We start from the raw sequence: 16,551 nt of genomic DNA, 5'->3' as shown, positions 1-16,551 counted from the left end.
CCTCTCTCTCCTCCTCTCCTCTCCTCTCGCCGCGCTCTCTGGCTCTGCCGTCGCTGGAAGAGGAGGAGAGGAGAAGAAGGAGGAGGAGGAGGGGGAGGAGGGGGGGACATGGCAATGGGGGGCTGTGGAGAGAGGGATGTCTCTCTCCCTCTCTCCCTCTCTTCTTCCTGGCCATCTCTGGGCCCGCGGAACAGAAGCGTGTGGTTCATTTACAGGTAGCGTCTCTCGTTTTTTTTTTCTCCTCTTCTTTCGTTCTCTGCCGAGGATGGAGGGAGGGGGTGAGGAGGGATGGAGAGACGCAGAGAAGAGGTGCATGACTGTGTTATTTGTCTCTGTATGTGTATGTCTCTCTCTCTCTCTCTCTCTCTCTCTCTCTGTGTGTGTGTGTGTGTGTGTGTCTTCAGGCTGGTGTTTTGTAACGGTTATTGTGATTTTGTGATTGTGACTGACTCTATGTATGTGGCATTGTGAATCTGATGTTCTGTATGTGTGTGAGTGTGGGCTCGGACACACGCGCAAGCACATGCTTGTGTGTGTATGTGTGAGAGCGAGTGAGCGTGTGTATGAGTGTGTGCATGTGTGTGACAGTGTTAGTCTTTGCATTTTTGTTTAGAGAATTAATGAATATCTATATGTTTCAGCACTGAATTACTGTGTGTGTGTGTGTGTGTGTTCATGCCAGTGTATGTCACTGTGAGTATGAGTCATCGTGTGAGTGTGTATGTGTGTGTGAGTGTGTATGTGTGTGTGTGGGTTTGTGTATGAGTTAGTGGGTGATAGAGATACAATATGACATTTTCATCCAGATGTTTCTGTTGTAGGCTAATTCAAAATGACAGACAGAATCGGGGTAGCAATTGTTGTGTGTGTGTGTGCGTGTGTGTGTGTGTGTTGTGTGTGTTTTGCGTAGCTACTCGCTTGTTGCTAGCAATATCAGCCCACCATTTAATGTACTGCTGACTCAATATTACTGTTAGTTGTATGTGCACAAGTCTGTACGTATGTGTGTGTGTGTGTGTGTGTGTGTGTGTGTGTATGTGTGTGTATTTGTTCTGTTTGTGCATACACACATGTGTGATTGTGTGTGTGTGTGTGTGTGTGTGTGTTGTTCTGTGTGTGCATACGCAAATGTGTGTTTGTATGTCAGTGTTTGTGTATGCTCTGTGGTAGAGAGGATCAATCCAAATTGTTGCCCATACTGTGAACACTGCAGGGAGAGCTTGTGGGGGGGGGGTTCTCTGACTGTACAGCCCTTATCCTCATGGCTGTAAGAGAATCAGTTAAATTAGCTGTGCTGTGATGTGTGTGTGTGTGCCTGTGCCTGTGGAGTCTTAAGGTTGGTACTCCTAGTTTGTGCCATGCAGCGCGGAGTGCGGGGAGGATTACATTTGCTCTTGCCTCACATCATGGGCTGCTGAACGTGGACAGCGCTGAACGCTGATACAAGGGAGCACTGCCTCCACCAGCCTCGACAGGTTACATTGCCACTGCACTTATACACACACACGGGAAATGGGAGCCATACCCAGCGTGTGCAGGGTGGACTGCAAGACTGCAGCCATTCATTGTCGTTGATCACCGTTTAGCAGTGAATTTGGTTGCAATGTATGTCTGTGTGTGTGTGTGTGTGTGTGTGTGTGTGTGTGTGTGTGTGTGTGAGTGTGTGTGTGTGTGCGTGTGTGTGCGCTTGTGTGTTTTTGTACACCATTGGCTGTGACAAGTGCTGACACAGTTGAGTTTAGTGCAGCTTCAGGTTAATGTGATGGTGGTGGTGGTGGTGGTGGCGGTTGGGTTGTGGGGGGTAATGGTGGTCACAGCTGATGCTAACCCCTGCACCTGCTAAACCCCCAGAAACCTGGTGCCCCCATGCAGCTAAGCAGGTACCCGCCCACTGGAAGTTCAGGAGCGTTGCTGTTAGCCGACCATTGGCATGAGAGATGCTTTTGTCTTTCAGCTGATTGCAGGGTTGTAGGACGGTGAGGGTTCTTAGTTCTTCGTGTCTGTACTTGCAAATCTATCCGATTTGTTTGGCTATATTTACCACTGTGTGTGACAAGAAGAGAGGCTATACAACGAGGGAGAAGAGAGAGGGTGTGAAAAAGCAAGGGAGAGAAGGTGTTAGAGAGAGAAAGAGAGAACGAGAGAGTCACAGATGGCTGCCAAAAGCTTGGGTTGTGGAGTTTCAGTTTTTACTTTTCTCTCAAAAGTAGCTTCAAGTGCAATCATTTTCTATGTGCTTCTTTGTAGACTAGCATTAAGTAGGAGTGGAAATCGCCACAGTGGCAATGGCACGATATTATCACAATATTTTGGCCACAGTGTGATTGCTATTCAATTCTGCAATACATTGGCATTTATCTCTTCCGTATATATTATGTTTTGTTGAGTCTCTGCAGCCATCTTGCCACAGTGAATTTGTTCTCAACACTTTTCCATTTCCGCTGTGACGTAAGAGAAGTACTCGGCCTTGCGGCACCTTGTGGATATCAGGATACAAATTAATAAATTAACATCGCTATAAATGAATATCGATTCTTGCCACTGCGATATACTACAGTGTATTATTTTTTTCCATAAACCACTAACCAGGACCACTAACCTGAAAATATTGGAAATGTTGATGTTCATGGCTTTGTGGAAGAGCATTGAGAGAGAGTGGATTTTTAATTTTTTGCACAAGTATTCACTTCCATTTGCATTTTAAACGTGATGTTTTCCTAATGTCATCCATGTTTGTCCGTGTCTGTGTGATTGTGTGATTGTGTGTGTGTGTGTGTACATCTGTGTGTATGCACATGTATAGTGTGTGTGTGTGTGTGTGTGTGTGTGTGTGTGCGTGTGTGTGTGTGTGTGTGTGTGTGTGTGTGTATTTGGTTGATCACACATGTGTGCATGTGTACTGTATATATGCATGTGGCATCTGTGTAGTGTGTTTTCTTGTGCATGTGTGTGGTTATGTGTGTATGCATTAGTGTGGTACATTTGTGTTTGTGTGTGTATTTGTAGGCTACATGTGTGCAGTTGTAGCTGTAGTATCCAGGCTCAGATCCTGCTCTTGAGAGCTCCTTCCTTTAACCCTGATGCAGTCTGACAGTAAAGCAGGAGAACCAGTGCTGCGCCAAAGCCCAGGGCAGCCAAACGGCTCCGCGGGCAATTACAATGTCACAAGCGTCATGATGGAGCGGAGCAGACAAACGCTCGCAGCGTCGCCGTGGAGCCGAGCAGCGCGAGGGGAAAGAACACTGCGATTCATCCCGCCGCGCGGGCGTTTCGCGAGGCAAGCAAGCGCACGAGAGAGTGGACACAAAGGTTAATCCCGTGGGGTGAAGGACAGTGTATTCCGTTTGAATGCGTGGCGGCACTGGACGAGGCTGGGGTTTGGGTGAGGTGTTGTTTAATAGGGATCTCCCGCGCTAGCTGCCGTTTCCGTTACCGATCAACTCAGGCTGGCGGGAAAGCATGACTTCAAAGAGGGAGGGGGGATCCCCCCCCCCCCCCCCACCCCCCCCCCCCACCACCAACCTAGAGATGAAAAAAAGAATGGGGGAAAAAATCAGCACCCACACGCTCTAACCTCACCTACTTTCTCCTGTCTCTGTCTGGGGTTCCCATGGGAACACAGCTGCCTCGTGTTGAATCAGAGTCATGGAGCCGTTGCTATCAGCATGTGGACTGGACTGGACTGGCTTAGATGACGCCACCTCTGCTGAAATCTCATGCCCCTCTCCCTACACCCAGCTTGGATGACAAACTGCTCATCTGTCTGTTAAGGGGGGTCACTGGTTATCTGTTTGGCGTGAGTAATTTTTGGAGGGAGATGTCTTTTAAAATCCTGCATTGACACACGTGTCTTGTCAGTAGCAGGATTTGTGAGATTAGGATCATCTTCTGTGGGGAGAGAGCAAAATAACAGGGTAGAGACTTTAAGCAGCCTTGCTTATTCCACTATATTACAGTTGTCTTCCAGAGCTACTCTTCTACATTCCCCTGGCATAAGCCATTCTGTGGAGCAGTCGTCCCTCGTGTTGGGAGTGAAACAAGCCTCGGGTTGGGTAGCGCGGCGGCTGGCTATAATGTGGTGTGGATGTGTGCTTGTAAATATGGGGATTCACCCCAGACCCTGTTTGCTGGGTTGAGAAGAGCCCGTCTTTGTTCTCATAGGGGACTGCTGGGAGAGGGCTGGCAGATTTGTCACAGCAATAAACAAGCGCCCAAAATGACTTCTCCCTTTATAACTCCCTGCTCTCCTCTTCTGCTCTTCCTCCATATCGCTCTCTCTCTCTGTCCTCTCTCACTCCTTTTCTCTCTCTCTCTCTCTGGAGTAGTGACTACATCATAAAGGAGAAGACCGTTCTCTTACAGAAGAAGGACAATGAGGGCTTTGGCTTTGTGCTTCGAGGAGCTAAAGGTGAGTCCCAGTCCAGCTCACTCTGTCCTACACTTCACCTGTATTTATAGCCCCCCCCCCTCTTATCTCTCTCCACACACAGTTCACCCTCCCTTCCTCTCTAAACAGTTTAAGTTGTTGTTCATAGCACATTATGCAAAAAGGAGAACATTGTGTTATCCTCTCCCCTCCACTAGTCCTTTACTCTCTCTCTTTATCTCTTTCTTTTTTCTTCATATTCCTCCCTGTTTACTCTCTCTCTCTCTCTCTCTCTCTCTCTCTGTAGCTCAGACTCCCATTGAAGAGTTCACTCCCACGCCAGCCTTCCCTGCTCTACAGTATCTGGAGTCAGTGGACGAAGGGGGTGTGGCCTGGAGGGCTGGACTGCGAATGGGAGACTTTCTCATTGAGGTGAGGTGGACATCAAACTTGACTCTCTACCCATTTCCATACACAGTATGTCTCTCCTTCTGTCTTGCTGGCTTTGGATTGTTAGGGATTGGTCTACAGAAGCATATTTGAAGGATGCATGGGTTACATGGATAGTAAAACATCTAGGATGATACCAGCTTGAAACAGGTACCTATTCATTGTTGGTGTTTGTGGTACTTAATAGATGGCACATTGGTTCAGGATGTGTTTGGCAATGCCATGGCAATATTAATCTGAGACGTGGTGTGTGTGGTACCATGTTCAATGGACCGCCTCAATGATTTGGGCTCATGCATACCCTGCAGTGTGTAGTAAAGCATGGCGCAGAGCTTAAAAATCCGTCAGTTACTGTCTGACTCTGCCTCGGCACATGCAAGAGCTGAGAGAAACAGGCTAATGAGGCGTAAGCTGTGGTGGGTGGTTGAAGGAGGCAGGCGACGGAGCCTGCTGGTGTGAAGGTGGCGGAGGCGCACAACGAGACAGCCAAGAATGCTTGGACGCTGTTAGGAGTCCCACCGGCGGGGTCGAGATGCGCTCCGAGAGGCAGCCGTCCACACCTACGACTCTGAACAGTTTAGCCCTCCAAACGGCAGACACAGACAATCCACACTGAGCTCTGGTTCAGTTTATCTGAAGCATTACTACATATGTCTTACTGATAACATAACAGCAGATGTTGGTGTTTTCAGGAGAGGGTATCTTTACTCAGTGGGCATGCTGAAGCATTTTGTTTTACCACCTTGCTTGAGGACATGTTCTAGCAAAAAATAACATTTCTTTGATTTGAGTTTGAACTTGTACCTAGAGGCCTTGTTCTGATCTTTAAAAAAAAAAATTCTCTCTTTACATCGGCAAGGAGTAGGGCACATGGCCTTACATAGAGCCCACCAAAGCCAGAGCAATATCTCAGTTCCCCAGGGCAAAGAAAGAGCAAGGACAAAGCGGCCTCGAACGAGCCCTGAACCTGTCAATCACCAGCGCAAGAGCTGCAACTCGGCTCACTCTCTGGCGCTGGAATGTGACTCATGAGCGCATGTTTGGCAGCCTTAGTCAGCCTGGTCCTCAGTCTGTTGAAGGTAAGCTACTGGTGGTGGTGATGAATCCATGGCTAAGGGCTCATTAGGATCACAACTGGAGGAGAGAAGGAGGCGAGGAAGGATTAGGAGGAAAAAGGGATGATGCCGAAGGCACTTATGAGTGCTCCACATAGGCATGATCAAAAGGAGACGTGGAAATGTTGTTTTATTGCACTCTCAGAAATGTTTCCCTGTTACTTTTGGGAATTATAGAGGGAGTTTTACATATATCTAATGAAAAATTGTTTGTGACAGAGTTACAAATAACTCCCTTCACTATTTTTGGTCACCAATGATTGATTTGTCGTGACATTTTACCATCAATTACTACGAATGTGGATGAATATTATTTTGTTCCCCATTGTAGCAATTCGATCTTTTTGACTAAATGTATTTCACAAAAGGCATTATTAAACATGGTCAGTGCAACTAAAGGGGCGTGGGTTTTTTAGCCATTGCTTTTGTGCTGGTGAGTGAGTCACTATCCTGCCTTTCCCAAATAACACTCGGTACAACTGTTGAACACTGTGTTTGGATGGCTGCCTGAAGAGATAATGGATGACAGCTAGTCTTTTTCTTTAACCTTTTTTGCTCCCAATAGTTAAATTTAAAAGCTGTTTATTCAGCAAATATCTACTGTGTGTGTGCAATCTGGTGTCTCATATTTCTACACAAAATAACACCCTGCATGTGAAAAATACTGTATGCAGTATCTAGTAGCCTCACAAATCAACCACATACAACTAGTCGCATGAGAGTTGGACAGTACTGTACATTATGTAGAGGTTGACATTATCTGGGCAGAATGCATTGGATTGAGTGAATAAATCAGGCATTCAATGGTTGTGCTCACAAAATAAGTTGTTACATAAAACCAGTATACAGAATTCTGCCATTCCATGTTAAAAATTGTGATAAGGGAGGAACTATTGAGAATAGAGCAGACTCTAAAACATACTGTAGGTTGGTTGTTTGTTAGACCCTTATAGACTTTCGGATCCCTTTATGGTCCATTAAGTAAGGCTGAAGAAGATGATGTCAATGCACAAGTGTCCCAATGCAAATTCCTGCATTTGGTACAAAGAAGTGACAGAACAAAAATGTTTGACCTCCCATCAGATCTACTGCTGTCGGCTACACCTCCAGTTCTACAGCCTATTTTTATCTTATCTTATTATTAAAATAGCAGATAACTAGTCAGACTAGCAGATCACCTGTTTGGTGTTGATGGCATAAAAATGGCGTTTTGTTTTAACTACCTGCGACAGTTTTAACCACAGGTCTCAACAGGTCTCAAAACGATTGCCATCACTTGACTTTCCTACTCCAAAAACAGTTCACTGTATTTCTCATACATGTCTGTCATTGTTAATCAGAAGTTCAGGTCACTCACTTTATTTTAGTCTGACAATATCTGTCATTCCACCGATATTTTGCCTACTTGCAAATAAGTGCTCAAACATAGGTGTGTGGATGCAGGATGCAGTGATAATCCTAATGGAATCCGGATGGAAAATTGGAATATTAGCCCATGCCATGGTGGAGCTCAGTACATTCCATTAGGGGGACGTCTGATCGACCATGTTATAATTGAGTTTACGGCTGGCCTGACTGGACATTTATATTAGTTGGTCAGATATCTATTGAGCCAGATGATTTCATCAGACTAAATCAAGACACGGAGATATGAAGCTTGACAGATACAGTCGTTTGCATACATTCTTAATTCATGAGCCATTCCTGATGGTGGTGGACTCTGACTTTCTGTTTTGGAACAATTGGATTGTTTTACAGTAGATCCTCCTCACTCACCAATCAAAGTAATAGCTAGATATCAGCACAGAGTCCATGACCCCAACATTGTTCTTTCTATTACATGTAGGTCATAAAGGGAATAAGATGAGTTAACAGTAGGGCCCAAAGCTCTTCCACACCACCAGACAATCACAGTTTTTGATCAAACGTATCTCAGGGGAAATGTACACTCTTCTATCTGTTGCCATAGCAAAACTATTTTAAGCTTCACCTGATGCTGTTGTGATGTGAGAGCTTGGTGGAAGGATATGGGTTTGCTTTGTCTTCTGTAATTCCATATCAACATCATTTCATACATGCAGAATATACACATATCTAAGGCAGTAATGTCTGATCTCAATCTTCAACATGTGATAATCAGAGAGGTTTTTTTTTTTATAGCATCTTCTCAGAAGCATCTGGCAATGTTACTTTGTTGGGAGGTATCTCCAGAAATATCACCTTTTAAGCAAGAGCATATGTGAATGCTGTGACTGTTCATTTGCACATAATCGTCCAATTACCTCCTACGTGTACTTATTCCATAAGGGCTCTCCCACATGGCCACGCCGGATGTCTCTGTGTAGATAGGTAATGTGGTGGATTACGTGTATGGATGTTAGAATGGCTAAAAGGGAGTCCTCTGTCCTCAACACAACTAATTGGAGATAACTAAGTTAAGAGGAATGTGGTATACTCACTTTACAGTTCAACCTCAGTTTCAATTTCACTTGCAGTCATGTGGATTAAAATGACTACAGTCCTCAGGAAAGGAGCATGCAATTACTGCCAAAATCCAGATTCCACATTTAGATTCCTTTGTATCTAAACACTGGAACATTCTTAAGCAACACATTTAAAGAGCGGGGAGGAATGCAAACCGTTATGGTCTTGCTTTAGATATGGCTTTTAACGTTCACCTTTGAGATCCCTTGCTTTCCTTTAAGTGGCTTTTGGCTTCCTTCTCTAATTTTGGTTCTGGTGTCTGTCATACAGCTCCAGTGGGAACTGTCTTGTAATTTGTTCTCAATGAAACCCCTAATTTGATTTATTTTACTTTGGACAAAATGACATTCAATTCAATTTGAAACTTGGGAGAACATTTGAAAAATGATAGAGACAAAATGCCTCTCAGTATAAATAACACCTGTAATCATAACCATATTCACCTCAGCCTGTCTGGACCACTGATCTTCTCAGTGAGTTAATGGTCATTATAATACTGGACAAATTCCTCCATCATACTGCTTAACCTTCTCCGTGTTAATAGTAGAGGGTACAGACCTGTTCAACTGTGCATTTGTCAATGGTGTCTTTGTGCTTACCGTATATTAGTCTTGTAACATTTTGTGCCTGATTATATGGCAATGTACTGTACTTAATCAAACCAAATGGAACTGAAGAATCCCCTTGCCAACTCTCTCCCTGTTGCAGGTGAATGGGCAGAATGTGGTGAAGGTGGGTCACCGGCAGGTGGTCAACATGATCCGGCAGGGAGGAAACAGCCTCATGGTGAAGGTTGTCATGGTGGCACGAAACCCGGAGATGGAGGAGGTGCCTAAAAAGAAAGGTCAGTGTTCAAGCAGGGGTCACGGCGAGCCCTGTGGGCTCCTCTGCGTGCCTTTGCGGCCTGCGATGTTTATTTCTGGCGCCGCATTAGATATGGGATTATCACACTCTCAGGAGAGCACCAGAGGCAGAATCACTGACGTCTCCAGAGCCCCTTCACTGGCTCTTTGTTCTGTGACGGGCTGTTTCTGTGGGCTGTACAAGCAGTGTATGGTGGTGGAGCAGCTGAAGTGAAGGCACGCCAGCAGCAGCCATCTACACTGAAAAAGGTTGAGATTGGCTCTTTGAAAGGGACATTAGCAGGTAACAGAAGTCGGAAAGCAGCAAAAGGCAAAAATCCAATAAAACTGTGTTTGAGTGTTGGTATAGTGTGTGTCTGTGTGTGTGATGCTTGTTCATGGCTGACTGTTAAGGACTCTCAGGCTTCCTCTCCCGCTGCTAAGCTCCAGGGCTAGCCAGAAGTAGGTCCATTTTCCCCTCTCAATTTCATCTGTGAGAAGAGAATCTTTCCTGAATGCTTCTGGGAGAGGCTTCAGTATTGAGATTTTTCTCTGCCTTTTTGGTTACCATGACTTCTCATGGGAGAGGAAACACAATAGCAGTGCCTGAACAACTGTGATGACTTTTGTAAATCATAACACAAAAAACTGGCCTCCCCCTTGTAGTCATGGCAGAGCCACTGCTGTGAGAGTCTTTTGGATTTGTGGAGTTTCCTGGGGAGTCTGGTTCCTGATTCGTAACAGTTTGCAGGGAGAGTTCATAAAATTGCAAATTGTGAAATGAGCACTGTCGTAATGGCACCGTTCCACTCTCTGCCACACAGCCCCCCCTCAGAGCAAACGGCTAACTCCCCCAGCCATCGCACTGCGCTCCAAATCCATGACCTCTGAACTGGAGGAGATGGGTACGTGGATTCAATAATATCATCCATACTGCAGTTGTGCATGCACACATTTATATTAGTATATGATTCATTTATAAAATCTAAGATATTAAAATTGATGTAAATGTTAAAAAGTCTTGTTGGTGCTTGTTGTGGTGTTAGATTGTTGTTTTGATGTAACCGTAGAAACATTGTGTTTCCTGATGTGTGGCGTGTGTATTTGCCGTGTGTGTGTTTATGTCCCAACTGACCCCTCTCCTCCCTCTGCTCTGCTCTCCTCTCTGGTTCCTCTTCAGTGGAGAAAGGTGTGAATCTCTCCATTTTCACCCTCCTCTCTCTCCTGCTCACACTCACAAATATATATGACCATGAAGACCCCATCCTCCTCCTCCTCTTCCTAACCATCATCATCTTCATCATTACCACCATTTTGATCCACACCATAGTCATCGGCATAATTGTCATTGTCATTTGACCTCCTATGTATGTATGCAGCAGTGATCTTTGGTGTTACAATCATACATCATGTAATTTCAACGCCTCCTGCAGTAGTTTTAACACATTTCTCTCTTCTGTAATAGCAGCCTCTCCCTGGAAGAAGAAAGCGGGTAATTACTTCTTCCCTTTAAAATGTCTCCATCTGGAAAAAAAAAATGAAATTCAGTTTAGTGCAACCTTTATCTCGACCTCTCCACAAGAAACTTTGATGATTATATGCTGCTAGAATGCTTCATGCATACACACATCATTCCCAATGGAGAGGGTTTTTTTTTCTTTCTGTTGGGCACTGACTGAAGCACTGCTCTGGGATTCTTTGAAGGTCACAGTCAAATGTCTTCTGAACTTTTTTTTTTTTCAGAATACGAGTCATCCCAGGCCACCGATAAGAAGAGAAGCGTCTATCAAATGGCACTGAGTAAGCAAATGGCAAATGACTGCTCTCACATACTAGACTCACTTCAACTTACATAAAGCAAGATGCACAGCAGGTGGGATGGCAGGTGCATATAGTAATGTACTGGTTCCTCATCTCTCTCTTCTCTCTCTTTCTCTCTCACTCAATCCCACCCCACCCCCTCTCTCTCTCTCTCTCCCCCTTTCTTTCCCCCCTCTGTAGATAAGCTGGATGAGATCCTGGCAGCCGCTCAGCAGACCATTAGTCCATCTGAGGGGGGGGCCCAGCGAGGTCACACAGGGAGGAGAGAGCGCAATAAGGGCTATTACACTAACAAGGTATCGTTGCCATGGCAATAGAACCCCCAACTCCGAGGGTGGGCAGAGACGTGAGCGCCAGGAGTCCTGTTACCAACTGCACTCCTCAAACACCTAAGAGCAAGCACATCTAGGCACAAGAGACATGCTGCATCCATATGGTACAGGTCAAGATTAGGATACTAACGTTGAGAAAGGGGGAGTTTCTGGTCAGTGACAATGTCTGATATTTGTCAAATTCTGCCCATGCAACTCAAATGGGTTAGACAGAGTGTGAAAGACCTTATAGAGTAGATTGTTGTGGTTAATTTGACTGTTAAATATTTCCAGTGGGTAGACTGTAGCTATGGCATACTGTGTGTGCATGTTTTGTTCCTGTTATATACTGCAGAGTGTGGTTTCTTATCTTCTCTTCCTCTGTTCTATCCTTGTCTGTCCTATTAGCAACCAAGTTTTGAACAATCAGGTGTTGGCATGATGTCATCAGGGTCTGGGTTTGGTTATAACCAAGTCCAGTTTTCATCAAGCCACGCCACCCAGCATGGTCTGATGCTTCGGCAGAAGTCCATTGGTGAGCCTGACACTATTTTCCAGTGCTTTGTCACTTTCCTTATTCAGCATGCAGAGCACATATACAGTGCTACAATTTGTTTACTGTACTCAATCTGACTATTCTGCACATCAAATAACGAGTTTACCATAAATCAAAATAACAGGTTTTGTCAAGTCAAGTCAAGTCAAGTCGGCTTTTATTGTCAATTTCTTTACATGCACTGGTCATACAAAGAATTGAAATTTCGTTTCTTACTTTCCCATGCAGACATAGACATACTTTAAATACAGACATAGACATACTATAGACATAGCCATAGACAATAAACATTAAATTAAAGTGCGAGACTGAAATATAGAACATGTATGTATCAAAATAGAAATATCGGACATATATAAAAAAAAAAAATAGAGGTAGTTGTGTTCTATATTTATATAGTCTTAACAGTTACATGAAGTTTAAACTTGTGCTTGTGTGACCTGTATATTTACATTGATATGCAGTATGCAGTAATTTCAAGTATATCAGGCTTGATGTGAAGCAGCAACACGTTAGGGGCGCGCAGTCACAGTGCAGTTCCACAGGGCGGTGTTGGGGGTTAGGGTAGAAAGGATCCTAGGTTCCTGGCTGGCTGGTGGGTGGGGGGGGCTGTCAGTGATGGGAGAGTGGGTAGAGTGTTCAGCATCCTGATTGCTTGGTGGATGAAGCTACTTGCCAGTCTGGTGGTGCGGGAGCGGAGGCTCCTGTACCTCTTTCCAGAGGGCAGGAGGCTGAACAGTTCGTGTGCAGGGTGGGTTGTATCCTTGACAATCATTAGTGCTTTGCGGGTGAGGCGGGTGGTGTAATTGTCCTGCAGGGAGGGGAGTGGTGCTCCAATGATCCTCTTAGCTGTGTTAACAGTGCGCTGGAGGGTCTTCCTGTTCTGATCTGTGCAGCTTCCGCCCCACACTGTGATGCTGCTGGAGACGATGCTCTCGATGGTCCCTCTGTAGAATGTAATCATGACGGGAGGCGTGGCACTTGCCTTCTTCAATTTGCGCAAGAAGTAGAGGCGCTGCTGGGCTTTCTTCGCCAGTGATGCTGTGTTGGTGGTCCAGTTGTTAGTGAACTCACTATCCCTGCATAATATGGTGATCAGTGTAAAGTTGCTTACAGCCTAATTTTGTCTTGAAATGGCCATTAAAAATGTTGATATCCATCAAAATAATCTTTGGCATCTCCACCATTTTCTGGTAAATATGGTTTGCTATCATCTTTATCTTTTATTGAATAGAGTTATGGACATTTTAGGAGCAGAGTGATATTCATACGCTATTTAACAGTTCTGCTAGACCTTTTGGGCTTCGTTTAGAAGTAGAATTTCCAGTGAATGGTTCATGAGATATCTTGTATCTGTGGAGTTGTGTGATTTTGAGCCCCACATCTTATTTCATTCCATATTCATGGGTCTGGTGATATTATTTTATGGATGAGCTATAGCCTAGAAATAATATTACTCAGTCTATAATCAAATAGTTTCCATGTGTGCATTTTTTGTAATGTTTTCTTTTAACTTTTTGGTGTGGACTGATTTGCAGTTGATTTAATTACCTCTCTAATGAGTTTATGTTACTAAGCCTGCTGAGTGCTTTTGGTATGACATATGATTTGAATGAATTATCTAAATAATATATGTGCTATGTAAGAAAAATGGTGTGTGGAGTATACAAATTAGCTACTGTCGTCCCTATGCCTGCATGTTTCCTTGCAGCAGAACTGGATCTACATCTGTGCATCAGTATACTAAATCTGATGCATCATAGTTTGTTTCTCAAAGTCTTTGCTAAATTCAGGATTCCATTTTGCTACTTAAAGGCCAGAGTCCTAATGAAGCAGAAACATAGTCAGGGGAGAAAAACACACAAGGCCTTTTAAACATTGCTGTAGAGGTCTTTGCATTTTACTGTGACTGTAGCGATGTTTTTATTTCACTGCTTGTGTCCAGCACCGCAATGCTTTTATAAATCTGCACACAGAGCCATTAATGTTGAGCTGCATGAAGAGAATTAAATGTCTGTAGAGACTTAGGGCTATCACTGTGTGCTAGCTCCTATTTTTCGCTGCTGATACATTTGAACAAGCTTACCTCACTGCCTCTGTGTGTGGGTGACCTGGGAGACCTCACTGGCACAGTGGTCCATATTAATGGAGGTATTTTGCAGTCACTGGAACAATTATTTCTTACGAGCATGCTTTTATGGGACGACAGACAATATGGTCCGTGGTCCATGTTGCAAATGACTAAAACACATTTTCCACATGAAAAAGCCTGGACTGAATCAGTAACCTCAAATCAACTCTGTGTAAAGCAAAATCTGCTACATGCGCGGTATGACATACCCTGAGGAAATACATGTTCATATTTAGCAAAAAAATAACAGTTCAATTTGCTGGATGATTTGTAGCCCTGGGTTGCTGTAAAATATGAGCTTACCTAATTTTAGCAGGGAATGCATACTCAAAATGGAGCCAGGTTGTAAGCTGAAGTTAGCTCATTTGTGTGGTGAAGATTGATTAAACTCTGCGGTGCTTCTGTTACAGTTTTTTTGTTGCCTTTGATCATGCTCAAGCTGCTTTCTCCACCTCCCTCTGCTTTACGACAGGGGTGGCAGATGAGGAGAAGGGCTTCCTGCATCCCCCCGCCATGAAGCTATCCCGCAGTCTGTCTGTTCCTGGCCCCGAGGACATTCCGCCGCCGCCTGAAACGTCGCCTCCGGAGCCCCCGCTGTCAGCGGGTGGCAGAAGGTCGGAGCCCAGCCACCCCTCCTCGCACTTCCTGCCCCACGCACAGACAGCCATGGCTCCCCAGCACAGCCGGGCCACCTCGCGCAGGGAGTCGTCCGATTCTGGGTGGAGGGGCGGAGGCAAAATGGGAGGGCTGAGGCGGGGCTACAGCAGTGCCACGCCCCCAGGCAACATGGCCACTGCCAAGGCGACCGCAGTGCCGCCACCCCAGCAAGCGGTTGCTAAGACAACCGGACGGAGAGCCGGTGGCAGGGGGCCTCTGCTTAAGCAGCCCAAAGTGGAGGATGGGGCAGCTGTAGGTCGAACGCAGAGAGGGGGCCAGGCGCAGGTACAGGACATGGGGAACGACAAGAGCTCCATTCCCATCCCCACAATCATTGTCAAAGCGCCCTCCACCAGCAGCAGTGGCCGGTCCAGTCAGGGCAGCAGCATGGAGGCGGAACAACCCCCTGACCTTGAGCAAGAGGAGGCGCCTGAGCCCCCCAGCCCCCCTCCTTCTCCACCCTTGCCTCAGTCTTTACCCTCGTCCCTCCCCCAGGAGAGGACAGACACTTCTGGACCTCAAGGCGGTGGCACCATGGGTAAAGCGAGGCGGGATCGAGAGCGTTACAGGGACTCGCGGCGAAAGAGTGCCTCTTTCTTCTACTCCTCAGAGGAGGACTTGTTGGAGGATGTCCCCACTAGCCAAACAGAGAACACATCCCCCCGACTGCGTCCTTCCAAATCCATTGATGAGGGCTTGTTCTCTGGGGATAACTTGACCACCCAGGGACGCAGCATGCCCCCTGCGTTCGGCCTGCCTCAGTATGCCTCACCACAGACTCATACACACGCCACCACCTTCATCCATCCTCTCACGGGGAAGGTTCTAGATCCGTCCTCGCCTCTAGGGCTTGCTCTTGCTGCACGCGAAAGGGCACTAAAAGATGACCGGAGGACCCGACGCGAAGAGCGACACTTCGGCAGGCAGTTGTCGAGTGTGGGGTCGTTTCCCTCGACAGTGTCGCCATCAAATCCACAACATAACCCGCCTGCCACTTATGTATACCAACACCAACATCCTCCTGCCCTGTACCTCACAGGCTCCTCCCCCACCTCGGCTGCCCCGTCTCCTCTGAGCCGCCCCCAGTCTCCCAGGATGATGCGGATGGCTGGCAGTGGGCCTTGGTCTGGGGAGGGAGGTGATCGAGACAAAGAGAGCTTGGCGAGAGAGGGTATGAGAGTGAGGTTCTCTGAGGACAGACAGTCAGCTCTGCAAAACCAGTATCAGTATCACAACCAGTACCAACAGCAGTACCAGAATCAGTACCAGGCTCAGTACCAAAGGGACTGGGAGCGAGAGGCTGAGAGGGGGGAAGTGTATGGCAGGGGCCCTATGCAGTCCGCTCCCCCACCAGTTACCAATCAGCAGTCTCAGCCCCGCAGACCCTCCTTCCTGCAGATGGAGAGTGATGCCAACGCTAACTCCGTAGGGTTTCCCAACTCCCATACAGCGCCTCTTCCGCTCTCGGCTGCTCCTGCCCAGACCACAGACACAATGGCAGGTTCTGAGGAGGTGCAGGAGGGGGGAGGGGGGCTCATGGTGCTTCCTCCTCCAGCTCCGTCTGTAGATGTGGACGACGAGTTTGTGTTTGTGGACCCATTGCCACCTCCTCTACAGTTTGCTAATGGCAACGATCGTGGAAACCGAGGAGCCCCTCCATCAACCCAACAACAACAGCAACCGCAACCTCAAATGCACCATTATCAGCAATCCCAACAGCAACATAAGCTATCAGGCACACAGCAGCAGTCCGATCTCCAGACACAGCCATCAGTGCAGCCCACCCAGTCCCAGCAGGAGCCTCAGCACCTGCAGGCC

The 16,551-nt window shown here is 46.4% G+C and overlaps 1 protein-coding gene across 1 annotated transcript in view; it reads left to right on the top strand.

Annotated features, from left to right (window-relative positions):
* The window catches only part of LOC125287242 (SH3 and multiple ankyrin repeat domains protein 1-like), a 59,096-nt gene that overhangs the window by 36,730 nt on the left and 5,815 nt on the right, over positions 1 to 16,551 (top strand). Inside the window, exons 17-26 of the mRNA XM_048232805.1 lie at positions 4,326 to 4,408; positions 4,674 to 4,798; positions 9,124 to 9,259; positions 10,082 to 10,162; positions 10,438 to 10,446; positions 10,723 to 10,749; positions 11,001 to 11,057; positions 11,259 to 11,374; positions 11,798 to 11,924; positions 14,549 to 16,451. Coding sequence (XP_048088762.1) covers positions 4,326 to 4,408; positions 4,674 to 4,798; positions 9,124 to 9,259; positions 10,082 to 10,162; positions 10,438 to 10,446; positions 10,723 to 10,749; positions 11,001 to 11,057; positions 11,259 to 11,374; positions 11,798 to 11,924; positions 14,549 to 16,451 — 2,664 coding nt within the window. The remainder of the gene's footprint in view (positions 1 to 4,325; positions 4,409 to 4,673; positions 4,799 to 9,123; positions 9,260 to 10,081; positions 10,163 to 10,437; positions 10,447 to 10,722; positions 10,750 to 11,000; positions 11,058 to 11,258; positions 11,375 to 11,797; positions 11,925 to 14,548; positions 16,452 to 16,551) is intronic.

This window comes from Alosa alosa, chromosome 22 (genome assembly GCF_017589495.1).
Source record: "Alosa alosa isolate M-15738 ecotype Scorff River chromosome 22, AALO_Geno_1.1, whole genome shotgun sequence".
NCBI classification, from domain to species: Eukaryota; Metazoa; Chordata; class Actinopteri; order Clupeiformes; family Clupeidae; genus Alosa; species Alosa alosa.
Note: the sequence above shows the minus strand (reverse complement) of the source record. Positions and strands in the feature narration are given on the sequence as shown.